The following is a 15,120-nucleotide window of genomic DNA, read 5'->3' as shown; positions in this document are numbered from 1 at the left end:
CGTCAGTTTTAGCGCGGAGTTTGTTGTTCTGTTGTGTTGGCGGCGGAAACCGGTGTGAAGAGTAGCAACTAGCTACCTAACCAGTTTTGGATGGTAAAACATTTCTAGCTTCTTTTAACTTTATAATATGTCAGGATATGTGTTCTGAACCATTCGTCTCAGCATTTGACGATCAACTATTACCACTCGAGGTAAGCTTTTGCTCTTTCTTTGTCAAAAGTTGCATGCAAGTTAGCGCTGACCACTGCACTGACTCACCTAGTTAGCTACTGCCAAACAAGTAGCTAGCTAATGTGAGCTGGCTATCTATTAGTTTCTAATAGTGTGGATTGCTCGAGTTATAGCCTGACTACACACTGATGAAGGCAGCTCTTCAATAAAGTGAAACTTTGAATTACCAGATGTTTAATACAGCAGATCAACAGTCCTCAAATGAAATGGAAGAGTCTCCAATTTGCAATAACAGCAACAACAGCACAAATGGACACATTAAAGCTGACGAGAGGAATGGAAGAAGCAAAATCTCAAGTGAGTGTTTATTTCGTATTTTGGAGGAATGAGACCCCTGTGCATACGAAGAACAGGTAGTCAGCACTCTAGCAACACCAATACATTGGTGAGTAACGAAAGTATATTGAAGCCAGTCACTAAAGAATAGACAGACACTGGGTCGATATTTTGCCGTTTCTATACCGTAGTTCCCCAAATACACTTCATATTAGGCATATTTTAGGTTGTGAAATTTGATTGAACGATGAGTATTACCTCTCACCTTGTCTTGTATTGAGGAATTGTAATGAGAAATTACAAATTCTCTCACTCATTTTGTTCCAGAGGATGTTGAGATGGACATTGAGTACTTGTACGAAGCTGTTCCCGAGCTCTCCAAAGTATTCCGCATTATAGACAAGATTGGTGAAGGTATGAAACTGTATTTTGTCGAAGTGTCTAACATGTATAAACTGTATTTTGCTTGTTCTTAATGTGACAATTTTAGAGTAAACTCTAAAGGACTGCCCAGTTTAAAAGTTGAGAGTACTGTTTTGAGTATGAGCAATGTATGCTCATATGGTCTCCATTGGAACCCATCTAAATTCATACAACTTTATATGCTTATAGATTCAAAAGTCTGAATACCATCAACAATCTGTATAGAAGTATGGTCAGTCTACACATTTTAAAGTTATGATGCATTTCAAAATGTCATAGGAACCCATGTTAATTTATGCAACTTAAAAAGGCTTAAAGTTTAATGAGGCTAAATAGTATCAAACATCTGAATGAAAGTTGGTTCAGTCTACGCATTGTAAAGTTGAATTGAGGTGTCAAGCTCAAAATAGATGAGAGGTTAGAGGATTGTTAAGGTAAGATCGATAGAGAGAGTGTAATTTTTTTGGGTTTTATTGGGGTAGAACTGGTTGCCAAGAGAGTACATTGTTTTGTAATCATTTTAAGAATATGTTATGTAGGACTGCTGTTTTTGTTGGAGAGTTCTGAAGGTTCCATGTAGGGATGGGAATTTCAACTAATATTCTGTCGACTACACAAACTTCACCAAAACCGACTATCCAACTAGTCTGAAAATAAAAGACTCCAAAAACAGTTGGACCTGTCAGCACTTAATAGTGTATAAGCCCTAACAAGCCCAGCAACGTGGTATTGTGTGCAGTAAGAGCAATTTAAAAGGTGCAAGTAGGATGCGAAAATACATTTGAAAGGCTTAAATATAAGAGAATAACAGTTATACCCACCGCTGTAATTTAACAACAGAATAGAAATGCGGGACATTTTGAGAAGCGATACGTAACTGTATACACACGATTACCTCAAGTGTCATTCAAGGCTGTTCTTCCTCTGGAAGCTAAGGAAACTGGATCTCAACCACTAAGTACTGCAAGCATTTTTCACCTGCTTCAAAGAGTCAGTACTGACCTTCAGTCAAACAGCTTGGTTTGGCTCTCTAAGCAGCATCAAGCAAATAAAGCTGGAGAGGGTGACACTACAGGGGACCAAGATCATTGGGAAACCACAAAGGACCCTGAAACATCTGTATGAGGAGCGGACAATCAAGGAAGGAGATCGCATAATGGCCCTTCCTTCACATCCTTTGAACTACCTGTTTGAAACCTTGCCATCAGGACGAAGACTGACGTCCGTTCCTTTTAAAACTAGGAGAGCACTTAACAGCAAGGATGAGCATCTCAGTCGTGTCTGAGTTGAGGAGTAGGAAGTTGCCCGCCATCCACTTTTTTATGTCCGAAATGCAAGCTTCTAAAGTGTCCAACCGTGATACTTCTCCTCGTTTTATGGAAATATAGAGTTGAGTGTCATCTGCAAAACAGTGAAAATACACACCATGCTTATGAATAATAGTGCCTAGAGGTAGCATTTATAGAGAGAACAGTAAATGGCCTAGTACTGAGCCTTGCATTAGTCTTGAAGCTTTAGCTGGACATGTGGAATATCAGATCCGCTTTTACTGTTCTATTGTATAACTTATTGTTTGTTACTAACTTTAAATGTTTTATTTGTTTTTGTGTCTATTTTACTGTCTGCCATTCATTGCTGGCAACTTTTTCTTTCCAGGAAAAATAAACATTCTATTCTGTTTTCAAAGATCTGTCAAAAATATTTTCCTGTGCGAACACCTGACTCAGATCAGCCTAGTACAGTAAACTCCGGGATATTGTCTTGCAAAAGTAAAGTTTGGCAATAGATACCTGGTGTTTAGGCTAGTAGTCACACTACTTGTTACTGTGATTTGAATGTTTAGTTATGGCAATTTCTAAATGTAGTTTAACCGACAAGTAATATAATTGCCAACTAGCAGGTCACTCAAAGGTTAGTAATTTAATCGTTCCCATCCCTAGTTCCATGACAGTTGCAGTAACTATGGAGCTCACAGAATGTTGGCCTAAATCAACATTCCACCTTGTTAACGGATAAAACAGAAAACATTCGAAAGAAATACAATAAGAAGTATGAGGAAGAACAATAGTTGAACTTGCTGAAGCAAGCCCACTAATAATACCTATTTGTTTCTTAGGTACTTTCAGTTCAGTGTACCTGGGTGAGGCTCAGATGGCCAATGGGGGTAGGGAGAAGTTTGCCCTGAAACACCTCATCCCGACCAGCCACCCTGTTCGGATCGCTGCCGAGCTCCAGTGCCTCACGGTGGTTGGGTGAGTCCAAGCTTTTAGGGTGTACTGTCAACACTAGTGCTTATGTTACAAAACCAACTAGCCAACCTACTGCTACCGTGACTTGTCTAGTCAAGGGGTGCTAGGCTGACTAGTAGTAGTAGTAAGAGTATGCAGGGCCGTGTTGTATGTGCATGTCCCTGGGGAAACAGCAGGTGGCTGACAAGTGTCCAGAGCCATCTCCAGTGAGAAATAATTGTAACACTGAATGAGAAGCTCTAAAATGTAGGTCCAACTTAAGATACAAAACAAAATCCGGCCAAAGGCCCTGTGGGGTCTGGAGATCACATGCACTCGTTAGCTGGGTCAATCTCTCTCCACCTGTGCATATCACTGACTGACGTCTTAAAAACACTTGCACTTCTGGCCCCTGCAGCCACTGCCCACTAGGTGTGAGATGTGTTCTGTGATAGACACAGGTCACAGTTTAGGCAGTACACTGTCCAGCCTGTCTTAACACTTACTGTTCATTAAGATTTGTGTTCCATAGTGGTTTTCATATTCCAAAATGACTGACTCGTTGACTGGTCTAGCCCTTCACTTGTAGAGCATTACAAAGACATCTACAAGCATTTATGAATAGGACTAAAAGGGCAATACACTTTTAGATGAGTGATGTTCTTAGATGTTGTTTTTTCCCCCCTTCAAGTGGGCGAGAAAATGTCATGGGTGTGACCTACTGCTACAGAAAAGATGACCACGTGGTGATTGTTATGCCTTACATGGAGCACCAACCCTTTGTGGTGAGTTACCATGGATTCACACTACCTAGATATGTATGCTTATTTAGTGTGTTTAAATCTCTCCATGGGGCATGACATTTAAATTACATGATGGAAATCTCTCCTATTTTAGGAAATTATAGGCTCCCTGAGCTTTGAGGAGGTGCGGCAGTACAGTTACCACCTGCTGAAAGCCCTCAGACACATCCACCAGTTTGGCATCATCCACCGCGACATCAAGCCTAACAACTTCCTGTACAACCGCCATGAGAAGGCGTAAGGCCTGCGAGAATTTTCTTTTTATATATATATGTTTTCCTATGTTTTATTTTGTATTCTATATTTTCAAGATTGATGTGATGATCCCACATTGGACACATTTACATTTGACTTTCAATTCCTTATGTTGCTTGAGAACTTCTATTATTTTGAAATGAAACAATTATGATTTTAGGTGGAAGGAAGCTTGTAATCATGTATGAGTGTAATTTTATCATAGTCAATTTGTAGTAAATGATTGATTCAAAATGTTGTGGCCCTGCGACCGACTGCCCTGGCGAAAATGACCCACTGCTTAAAGTAATAGAGTAACCCTGCTCTAGCATATTGTTTTAATGCTGAATTAAGAGACAACAGCATGACTTTGTATTCTGTGAATTGTCAATGAATGCCACTATATTCTCCTGTTCCCTAACTCATGCATCAAGAACCCTCTTCATTTTCAATAGCTGCTTATCTCAGCTAAAACTGTTATTGAAACCTTTTTGCCAGTCCCCAATGATGTTTTTATGGTGGTCTGCAGGTTTACCCTGGTGGACTTTGGGCTGGCGCAGGGCACGGCTGACACCCAGATCGAGCTGCTGAAGGTGGTGAAGCAGAAGACCACCCTGAAGAGTCCGGGCTCCACGGGAAAACCAGAGGCGCCACTGGGGAAGCGGGCACCGCCACCATCAACCCCCCTACAGCCACCACCTCCACCCATGCACCCTAAGGCCCCAGCACCTCACCCCTCCTCCTCCACTTCCTCCTCTACTTCCATAAAACCACCGGCTAAGAGGGTCCTCTCACTCACCACCATCCGCACTAAACACACCAAGGTGTCTGTACTAGGTCTTTGTCCTGCACTGAATTTGGCTACAGTGGTGTCATAGGCTTGTTTTTCATTGACTTCTAGAGCTTATACAATGATGCTATGTGCTCTTACTAAATGTATTTTGCCATGTGTTGTTTTTTTGTTGTTGTGTTTTGACCTTGCTTGCTCTGTTTGACCAGGAACTGTCAGGCCTGTGTAAAGCACCACGGGCAGTGTTTGGAGAGAGGAACCTGAATAGCTGCACCTCTGCCCCCACCAAAACCATTGCCTCCAAGATTGAGGTGAGAACTTCCCATCTCAGCTGGCCTGTCTTCCAAATTAAACAGAACTAACAACACAACATGTGATCTCCAATCCCAGAATCTCATTTCTCGATTGAGATTCTGGGGGCGCAGAATGGAGCAAGTTGTCACCAAGACCACACCTCAAAAACGTTTTAGGTACAGCTCCACTCGCAATGACCATACCCCCTCCACTGGTGCCCTCTAGTTTACATCCCATTTTGCACCCATTACACAAAATGAAAACATTATGTTACCTGAAGTTTTCTATGCCATAATTCCGCTTTTTATTTTCACTGCTTTGATTCCGCCGCCCATCTGCAGGAAACATTGGGTGCGCTGTCAGACTCTCCTTTTGAATAGAGAGTGTGACTTAGTGAGACTACACAACATGTATCTATTGATGCATCAAGAGTTATGCATCTCATTATTGATAAATATAATTTATATTATATATATTCAAGATGTCCGTGGCAAAACTGCACTTATAAGGACTCCTCCCAGATCATAATCCTTTGTGTCTATGTTGGGTTAGCTGGTGAAGTCCACTAACACAGAAGACCCTTCCACACGCAAGTTTGCCCCTGCTAACCGGCGCCCCCTACCTGTGAGGACCGCTGCCAGCAACCAGAGACAGAGGACCCAAGCTGTCAACCTGGGCCTCACCTGCAACTGCTACATGACTGACCGCGTCTGCAATATCTGCATGTCCAGGTCAGCACATGGATAGACAGACACACAAACATTTTCCTAAATGTGATCTATCCAAACCAACTGTGGTCAGGTCTCCATGGTTTCATAGTTTGAACTGAGTATATGCAGACAGGTTACTCTGAATGACTAGGAAAGTACAGTAAAATGTACACCTCTTATGGTAAAATGAGCTCTAACTAATCCTGTTTGATTTAATCTATATTTCAAAGTGAGAATGGCTAACATTGTTTGTACTTCCTCTCCTATAGGAAACAGCAGGTGGCTCCCAGGGCTGGCACTCCAGGGTTCAGAGCACCAGAGGTCCTGACCAAGTGCCCCAACCAGGGAACAGGTAAGTGACGGAAACCCACACACAGTACTATCTACTGTATATGCCTCATGATTGTACTGACATGTCAACATGTTCTCTATTGTTGCCTGCAGCCATAGACATCTGGTCTGCTGGTGTGATCCTGCTCTCGATGCTGAGTGGCCGGTACCCATTCTTCAAGGCCAATGATGATCTCATCGCCCTCACCCAGATCATGACAATCCGTGGCTCCAGGGAGACCATCCAGGCTGCAAAGGCATTCGGTGTGTATCATATCTGTTCGACTGGACTACATCCTGATACTGTGAATGTGAATACTATGTTCATAGCAAAGTTGTAAGCAGGGGCTATGACCATACATGCATTGACCATGGTTCAACCACAGGTAAAGCAGTGGTGTGCAGCCGCCAGCTCCCCCGTCAGGACCTGAGGACTCTATGTGAGACTCTGAGAGGCATAAGACCATCACCAGACGATGAGGCTACACCACTCTCCCACCCCAACAGAGACACTACCGTTGCCCATCACAAGGCCCAAAAAGACACCCTTCCACATCCCTTTGAGGAGTCCTCCAAACAGCTGCACCTACAGGAGGTACAGAGCCAAGCAGAGACCTATGAGGGGGGCTGGGACAGGGTGCCTGATGAGGCCTATGACCTGCTTGACAGACTGCTGGATCTGAATCCAGCCTCACGGATCACAGCGCAACAGGCCCTGCAGCATCCATTCTTTATAGACCTCTGAGTCTGCTCCAGGGTTGGGTCCTGTGGACTCAATTTGATTAATCTGATTTTCTTGTACAATATCTTCTTGTCTCTTTCTTGTTTTATTGCCAGTATGTTGTCACTGCTATAGTCCCCATTCCAATTTATAAAATTTAACACAACTTGAATGGGTGTATGAATTTCTCACGTATGTTTGTGCATGTGTAATGTTGTTTTACTTGACTTACCCATTCATTTGTGCAACAGAGACCTCCTTGTGCCTGTGAAATGTCCTTTTATCTAACTGATCATTTATTAATAAATGTCACAATGAATCACCCTTGAGGACTGATGTTTGTAGACATTTATGCAACATGGTTAGAAAGGCTGGAGTTTAGTACTGTATATTTTAACATCTATTACATTTAACATGACCTTAAATCAGTGCCTTATGATTTGTCAGTGTGGAGTATGAAAAAAAAATGACATGTCAAGAAAAATTGTGATAAAGCCCTTGGAAATGTAATCATGAAAGAAAAGATGTAACTGGCATGTCTAGCATTTATACACAGTCATGGAACGGAGTAAAAGATAATACATCCTAGATTTACACATGCTTAACCTTATAAATATCAGTTACAGTATACCAGTAGTCTGTTGCACTGGAGTGGAATTCTGCCTCAACTTGTCATCATAAACATTTGAAATTGGGAGTTGAGAAACCATACAAAGTGCTTGCTGACCTCCTAGATCATAGTTCTATCCTTTGCACAATAAACATCCAGTGTGCCTGCAGTAACACTCCAAAAAGGGAGCAATATAGGAACTGAGTGGACAGTGAGATTTGGACCCAGTTCTGAAGCTGCTGCTCAGTGTTTGTCCTTCACCTCGATGATCTCCTCGATTCGCGTCAAGACACTCTCCATCATGTCAAATGTGTGCAGGGCTGAGTGCAGAACCTATGAAGACAAAGAGATACAGAACAGTTATGACAGCCAAATCCTTCACCACCCTGAGATCAAACCCTTACGAAACAACATTAGAACAGACAAGATACACATACAGTTAGGTCCATATATATTTGGAGTCTGACACAATTTTTGTTATTTTAGCTGTTTACCAAAACATATTCAAATTAGTTATATAATGACGATGGGCTTAAAGTGCAGACTCTCAGCTTTAAGGGTATTCACATCCAAATTGGAGGAAGGGTTTAGGAAATACAGCTCTTTTATATGTAGCCCCCTCTTTTTCAAGGGACCAAAAGTATTTGGACAATTCACTCAAAAGCTGTTTCATGGACATGTGTGGGCTATTCCTTTGTTATTTCTTTATCAATTAAGCAGGTAAAAGGTCTGAGTTGATTCCAAGTGTGGCATTTGCATTTGGAAGCTTCTGCTGTGAACTCATAATATGCGGTCAAAGTAGCTCTCAATGCAAGTGAAATAGGCCATCTTGCAAAAACAAAAAAATCCATCAGAGAGATAGCGGCAATATTAGGAGTGGTCAAATCAACAGTTTGGTACGTTCTGAGAGAAAAAGAATGCACTGGTGAGCTCGGCAACACACGGAAGACAACAGTGGTGGATGATCGCAGGATCCTTCACATGGTAAAGAAAAACCCCTTCACAACATCCAGCCAAGTGAAGAACACTCTCCAGGAGGTAGGCATGTCATTATCCAAGTTTACCATAAAGAGAAGACTTCACGAGAGCAAATGCAGAGGGTTCACCACAAGGTGCAAACCATTCATAAACCAGATTAGACTTTGCCAAAAAACATCTAAAAAAGCCAGCCCTGTTCTGGAACAGCATCCTTTGGACAGATGAAACTAAGATCAATCTGTACCAGAATGAAGGGAAGAAAAAAGTATGGAGAAGGCTTTGAACTGCTCATGATCCGAAGCATACCACATCATCTATAAAACATGGTGGAGGCAGTGTGAGGGCATGGGCATGCAAGGCTTCCAATGGCACTGGGTCACTAGTGTTTATTGATGATGTGACAGAAGATAGAAGCAGCCGGATGAATTCTGAAGTGTTTAGGGATATACTGTCTGCTCAGATTCAGCAAAGTTGATTGGACGGAGCTTCACAGTACAGATGGACAATGACCCAAAACATACTGCGAAAGCAATCCAGGAGTTTTTTAAGGCAAAGAAGTGGAATATTCTGCAATGGCCGAGTCAATCACCTGATCTCAAACCAATCGAGCATGCATTTCACTTGCTGAAGGCAAAACTAAAAGGCAGAAAGACCCACGAACAAACTACAACTGAAGACAGCTGCAGTAAAGGCCTGGCAAAGCATCACAAAGGAGGAATGGTGGTGATGTCCATGGGTTCCAGACGTCAGGCAGTCATTGCCTGCAAAGGATTCTCGACAAAGTATTAAAAATGAACATTTTATTTATGATTATGTTAATTTTTCCAATTACATTCGAGCCCCTGAAAATGGGGGACTGTGTATAAAAATGGATGTAATTCCTAAACGTTTCAAACATTTTTGTTCAACCCCTTGAATTAAAGCTGAAAGTCTGCCCTTTAATTGCATCTCGATTGTTTCATATCCATTGTGGTGGCGTACAGACCCAAAATTATATAAATTGTGTCACTGTCCAAATATTTCCGGACCTAACTGTACATCGGGACATTTTCTCATAATTACAAAAATATGATTCACTCCAATGAGTCTAGAAATAGTCTAGGAATAGTATAATGTGTTTTATTGATATACTGTATCAACACATTTTACCTGGAGCTGCATCTCCGGTGTCATGTTTGGCAACTTCTCGCTCCCCACAGTCACTGAGCACACTGACTCCTGTGACTGGGATTCTGAAAAGACCAAAATGGTGTTACATTCAGATCACATCAAATGCAAATGAGTACAACTGGAGTCGTAAACAAATGTGTATAAGCTGCAGAAAGTGTATAGATGCATGTCATTGACTGTACAAAAATAATGGATGCAATATATTAATTGGTTCTAGAACAGCCTGTGAGAGTCTTGTCTCTAACCTCTGGTGTTGGTCTTCTTGTTGTCTTCGGTGCTCCTGAGCTCGGCCTCGTAGTGGGCTTTGGACATGTTCAGCCCCACACGCAGAGGCTTCATGTAGTTGTCTTCAATTTTATACAGCTCAGTCCAGATCCCTGTCTGAAGACAAAAGAGTTTAGGATGAGTGTCAATTCAATTGACCTGATGAAGATCAGGCAACGGTCAAATACATTGTCAGAATAACACTTTCTGGAGGCATAGACTCTTGTAGCCATTTTACAATAAATGTGTACTTGATCAGTAATCAATAGTAATCAATAGCTTTAGGGCAGTACCTGGTTCTCCCACTCTTTGTCTCTGATAAGCAGATAGCGTAGGAGGTTCAGAGATTCCATGACTCTGTGAAGCACAGACATGTGCATTAGTCTCAAAATAAACAAGGCAAAAAACAAGAGAAATCAATACTGTTTCAATGTTATTTCAAGATTGTTTTATGAACATAACCCTTAACAAATTGGAGTTGTGAAAAGTCATCAACATGCCCAGTTTTTGTACATTTTAGTGATGATTCTTAATGTTTAGTTCACCTCACATTGAGTCGGCAACTTGACCAAATATCAATCCAAACTGGACACTGAGCTGACATTTGTGCCCAGTGGGTAGTTTGTGAATCAAGGCAGCGTGGAGAGATGAGTGGTCTCACCTGTCCAGGTTCTGTAGGAGGTCAGTCTCTGGCCCCTGGGGGAGACACAGCACCTGACGCAGGAGAGGGAGCAGGGGCACCCCGAGGAACCACTCGTTCCTCTTACCAGGCTGAGGAGGAAATTCGCTTTGTCATTCTGGGGTATTGTGTGTGGATTGATCGCAAATTCTTTTAATTTAATCCATTTTAAATTGACTATATAACACAATTTTTTTTGGAAAAAGTGAAGGGGTCTGAATACTTTCCGAAGGCACTGTATGTCTTACCTTTAAGGCAAAGTCTATCTGGTTTTTGATGTTCTTGATGATGTAGCCCTCTACTCCAGCATGGTGACTTGTCTTCAGCATGCACCTGAAATGAGACATTATTAGAACAAAATAACAAGCATGTGTACAGAAGTGTATCAGGAGGACAGCAGTGGGCCTATATCCATCTAGTGGGAACTTACTGGAAGAATTTGTATTTGGCCTCCATGTCAAATTTATCTACGCTCAACTGGAAAACTTTTAGTCCTTTCGTTCTCTGGGAACAGAAGAAAACATTTGGTTTGACTGTCATTGATAAATAAACATGTAATTTCATCACATTACAGAACACCACCTCCTGGAGTCATTGTAGGCCTAGCGGCTAGCGACTGAAGCTACCATTGGTGGTGTATACTGAGTACTTACCAAATGCTGTATTGGACACAATGTCATGACCTTCACCAAGTTCTGGAATGTAAAGGATGGAGAAAAAGATAATTGTAAGTCATAGTAGAGCCATTGTTGGGCAGAAAACTGAAATCCCCACTGCCAACATTAATTGAACTGACTTGAACACATACAATGCCATTGTGTAAGGGAGGTAATTACGTAATTGTTTTCACCTGAGGGACACTGAAAAAGGATTTCAGCTCCAGTAGCTGCACAGGGAGACTGCCATCCTCAACCCTCATGAGGCTCTTCTCATACAAGTCCTAATGGTCAGGAAATATTTCAGTGTTACTTTGAACAAATGTTTTTCCAAATCAAACTAAATAAAGGAAAATGAATCTGTGTAAACATAAATGTTTAAGAGTGGATTCTTAATCCAGTCTAGTAGGCTTACCAGTCCTTTCTGCAACCGAGATTCTTCAGTTCTAGCAATACAAAAAAACAAATGAATTCATCTTCTAAATGTAATCAAGAAGTAAGGCAACAATACAAAGCATTCAGTGATTTTTAGACAAACTGAATTTCTATGTAGAGGGGATACATACCTGCTCAAGAGGAGGTTGACGTATTCCATATTACACTGAAGGACAAACACAGAGCTGAAAAGACAAAAAGAGAGTGACAGGGTTAAGTATTGTGTAAATACCCTAAGTCACTGAGGTGCTTACACTGGGTAGATACGCTGAGCCCTCCCCTTACAATATCACTGTCATGCTTTGGAAACTCGTGAAAAGTGCTATTTAAATGTCACCATTTACCATAACTACACAGCAGTAGGAACTGAAAACACTCTCCCTACCTGAAGACAGCAGGGAAGGTGTCCATGGCAATGTGTTGGACAAACAACAGGTAGGCTAAGCTGGCCAGAGACTCTTTGGGGTAGCGCACCTCCTCTTCTAGAAAGCCAGGCACCTCTCTCCTACTCAGTAGGGAGTGGCACAGCAAGTCAGGGAGGGACTCCCCGATGCTTGATAAAATGCCCTGTAGATCACACACAAAGGCATGGCAAGGCTGGGTGATACAATATTTGAACATACACAATAATATACCAGGAGCATTGCAGATGTTTTTATTCAAAGAGTGAAAATTGTTTAATTATCGAGTTATCTTAACAGGAACCAACTTGTGTTTTTCAAATATCCTTATCTACTCTCATACTGTTTGTTGTTTTGGTAATTTGACATGAATAACTGCATTTGATACATGTTATTTTGTGAGTTACAAAAATTAACATTGATTGATTGCTTTCAAATAATACGGTCCTTGGGCTGCTTTTGAATCAAATAAAAAATGACCAATAAGAGGCACCCTGTGCGTACACAACTGACATTTTTTCCAGATGCTTTCCAACATTTTCTGCACTATAGTGATATTAGACGTCCTGTGTATGTTACCGGATTTGATTAATTAAATAGCCTACGGTGTAATTTTGCCACGGTGTAATACCAGTGCTCTGCCGTTGTTGACAAATTCATTAAACACTACCTACTGTAGCAAGCGTCTTACCAGAATCTCTGTGGCAAAGTTCCTGAGTGGAGATTCTGCTAGGGTGTCAGGATCCTTCAGCTGGACCTCCAGAAGAGGCTCACAAAGAGTCTTCATACAACTAGAGAGACAGAACACACACTCTTAACAAAGATATTGAAAAGACAGACGCACACACATACATGCACGCACACACACACACACGCACAAACACACACCCCTCCCGAAATATTTCAGCTGCCTTTCTTGCCCAGGGCTCACTTGTAATTAAGACTTCAATCCCAATGCAACCTCCTAGGTGAAAAGAAAAGAAACAAAATGGACACTTACAACTTGAGCAGCTCTGTCCTCAGCTCGTCTTCTTTGGCTGTGCGCTTCACATTCTGGGTCTTCCCACTCTCTTTGGCCTCCTCTACGAAGGGCCGGACGAAGCTCAATAGGGCTGAGCAGCACTGGCACAGGCCGAACACGTCGTCCTCCTCCTGCTCCCTGGTCTGTGGCACGGGCAGCCTGGCCACCTGGTCCAGCAGAGTGGAAAGAGCCATGCCCACCGATGAGGCCTTACGGCTGGCCAGCCGCAGCAACACTGGGAGAAGGAAAGGGATTTAGTCTACATAACTACAATAGGTGAGGCCAGACAACTCACCTGTGTGTGTGTGTGTGTGTGTGTGTGTGTGTATTTTCTTTCAAAGTCACTCACCTTTCTGTAGGGGCTGCAGCAGAAGGATGACGGTCTCTGAAATGGCATCAGGGTGGGCCTCCTCCACCTGCTCCAGCAAGCCAACCAGCAGCTCTTTTGGACTGCAAATCTGATCAATCACCACAAACAGCATATTCCATCATGCTCCACTCCTCTCTCTTCTTTCTCCTCTCTATGTCCATGCACTGCCATGTGAGAGCATGTATGTATCACACACCTGCATACAACAACAATGCCAACCTATGCTCTGCACAATATCTGAGAGGTACTAGTAGGTGTTCATTAACAAACAAACCTCCAGTAGATGTGTGAGGATAGCGAGGCACTGGGGAAGATTCTCCTCCTCTTTCTTCATTAGAATCTGCACCAATGGACCCAGCAGATTCCAGCCCATACATCTCACTATGTTCTATGAGTAGAGGGAGAGGGGAACACAATAATATACCTGTCATATATTGCCATTTAATACACTGTACCACACTATCTGACTCTATTGTGTACTACTCTGCTTCAAATATTAAACAAAAAGCACATTAATGGCCAAAACCAATTCATATTGACATTGTGTGGATGAGGTACTCATTGTCTGGTGCTGTCTTATTCTCACCTTATTTTTCTCATCTACAACAATACTCAGGACCTGTGCACTATCTCCCCCTTCTATGCAGGCACGTCCGGCAATCTGGAAGACGTCATAGTCCTCAGAAGTGTAGTTGTCATCCTGAATGGCTTGCTACATAAAAGAGGGAGGAAGAGATGAAAAGATGGGGTTGGGCTAGTCTGTTATTTACTGTATACATTGTTCTAATGAACTCAGTTGCCTGGAGGGGACTCTCTTATGACTTACACATCTCTGGACGACATCACTGAGTTGTTCTAGAGCCATCCTTGCTGTCCAGTACTCATATAGTAGATCTCCCTTCACCTAGTACTCTTATGAGGGAATAAATATATGTACATTAGGTCATAAATTATTCTGAACAAATATGTTGTAGTGCAGGTAATGCAACATAGCATTGCATCTTACATACATTACAATTGACCTACTGATGGGCACAACCACATGGATAGATACATTCAGGAAATAGTTTTGGTGCTGCTCCATACATTTTCAGTAGGTCTTTGCTTTGTATATGAATATCATACAATTGACAACAAAGGCATACGCTGTCAGATAATCTCTACCCCAAAAAAATTAGGTCAGCCGGCAACACAACAGCTCAAGCAGAGTATCAAGAAGGTAACTGGCGATGGAACGTACTGTGGACCAACGGACCTCGATTTCCTTTGTTTATAGCTAGTTTTGACATTAGGTTAGGAAAAGGGACGAAGACACTCGTGAGTTGCATGACCTGAGGCAATATAACACGAATTGGAAGCATTTCTTCCAACTTCCAGGCTCTACAAGCGTAGTTCTACGGCCATGAATATAGTGTTAGTTCATGTAATTAATTGTTAAAAAAATGTTTCGCTACTTACACGTCACTTATCTGAGACAGTCGCGTGTGTTTCGGAAG

At 42.1% G+C, this 15,120-nt stretch overlaps 2 protein-coding genes across 4 annotated transcripts; one reads left to right on the top strand and one right to left on the bottom strand.

The window, feature by feature from the left end:
* Positions 1-45: 45 nt before the first annotated feature.
* On the top strand, positions 46-7,384 carry cdc7 (cell division cycle 7 homolog). The gene is made up of 12 exons (XM_083676054.1): positions 46-191; positions 402-528; positions 835-921; positions 3,047-3,182; positions 3,850-3,943; positions 4,056-4,198; positions 4,725-5,019; positions 5,195-5,296; positions 5,832-6,010; positions 6,259-6,341; positions 6,434-6,583; positions 6,706-7,384. Exons 1-12 carry the CDS (start codon positions 138-140, stop codon positions 7,062-7,064), a joined length of 1,809 nt encoding a protein of 602 aa, XP_083532180.1. The 5' UTR covers positions 46-137; the 3' UTR covers positions 7,065-7,384.
* Positions 7,380-15,107, bottom strand: glmna (glomulin, FKBP associated protein a). Of its 3 annotated transcripts, none has more exons than XM_083676065.1 (19): positions 15,083-15,107; positions 14,451-14,536; positions 14,211-14,336; positions 13,899-14,012; positions 13,604-13,712; positions 13,234-13,489; positions 12,925-13,024; positions 12,218-12,399; positions 11,964-12,017; positions 11,813-11,843; positions 11,592-11,681; positions 11,395-11,436; positions 11,172-11,245; positions 10,990-11,074; positions 10,724-10,833; positions 10,356-10,419; positions 10,044-10,179; positions 9,778-9,860; positions 7,380-7,983 (listed from the first exon to the last, which is right to left on the bottom strand). In XM_083676065.1, exons 2-19 carry the CDS (start codon positions 14,487-14,489, stop codon positions 7,894-7,896), a joined length of 1,785 nt encoding a protein of 594 aa, XP_083532191.1. In that variant the 5' UTR covers positions 14,490-14,536; positions 15,083-15,107; the 3' UTR covers positions 7,380-7,893. The 3 variants fall into 3 exon arrangements, with proteins under 3 accessions (XP_083532191.1, XP_083532192.1, XP_083532193.1); XM_083676066.1 differs by lacking the exon at positions 15,083-15,107 and adding an exon at positions 14,865-15,070; XM_083676067.1 differs by lacking the exons at positions 14,211-14,336; positions 14,451-14,536; positions 15,083-15,107 and having other exon boundaries at positions 13,604-13,788; positions 13,899-13,954.
* Between the last annotated feature and the right edge of the window lie 13 nt (positions 15,108-15,120).

This window comes from Argentina silus (genome assembly GCF_951799395.1).
Source record: "Argentina silus genome assembly, chromosome: 1".
Classification (NCBI taxonomy): domain Eukaryota; kingdom Metazoa; phylum Chordata; class Actinopteri; order Argentiniformes; family Argentinidae; genus Argentina; species Argentina silus.
This window is presented reverse-complemented; position numbering and strand designations above follow the sequence as displayed.

Bases quoted from the DNA above. Each gene is read 5' to 3' on its own strand.
- cdc7 (XM_083676054.1), top strand. From the start codon at position 138: ATGTGTTCTGAACCATTCGTCTCAGCATTTGACGATCAACTATTACCA. The intron at 4,199-4,724 runs GTAAGGCCTGCG...GGTGGTCTGCAG, and splicing joins TACAACCGCCATGAGAAGGC to GTTTACCCTGGTGGACTTTG. The intron at 5,020-5,194 runs GTGTCTGTACTA...CTGTTTGACCAG, and splicing joins TCCGCACTAAACACACCAAG to GAACTGTCAGGCCTGTGTAA.
- glmna (XM_083676065.1), bottom strand. From the start codon at position 14,489: ATGGCTCTAGAACAACTCAGTGATGTCGTCCAGAGATGT. The intron at 11,844-11,963 runs GTATGTATCCCC...TTGTATTGCTAG, and splicing joins GTCAACCTCCTCTTGAGCAG to AACTGAAGAATCTCGGTTGC. The intron at 10,420-10,723 runs GTGAGACCACTC...TGTGCTTCACAG, and splicing joins CTCCTACAGAACCTGGACAG to AGTCATGGAATCTCTGAACC.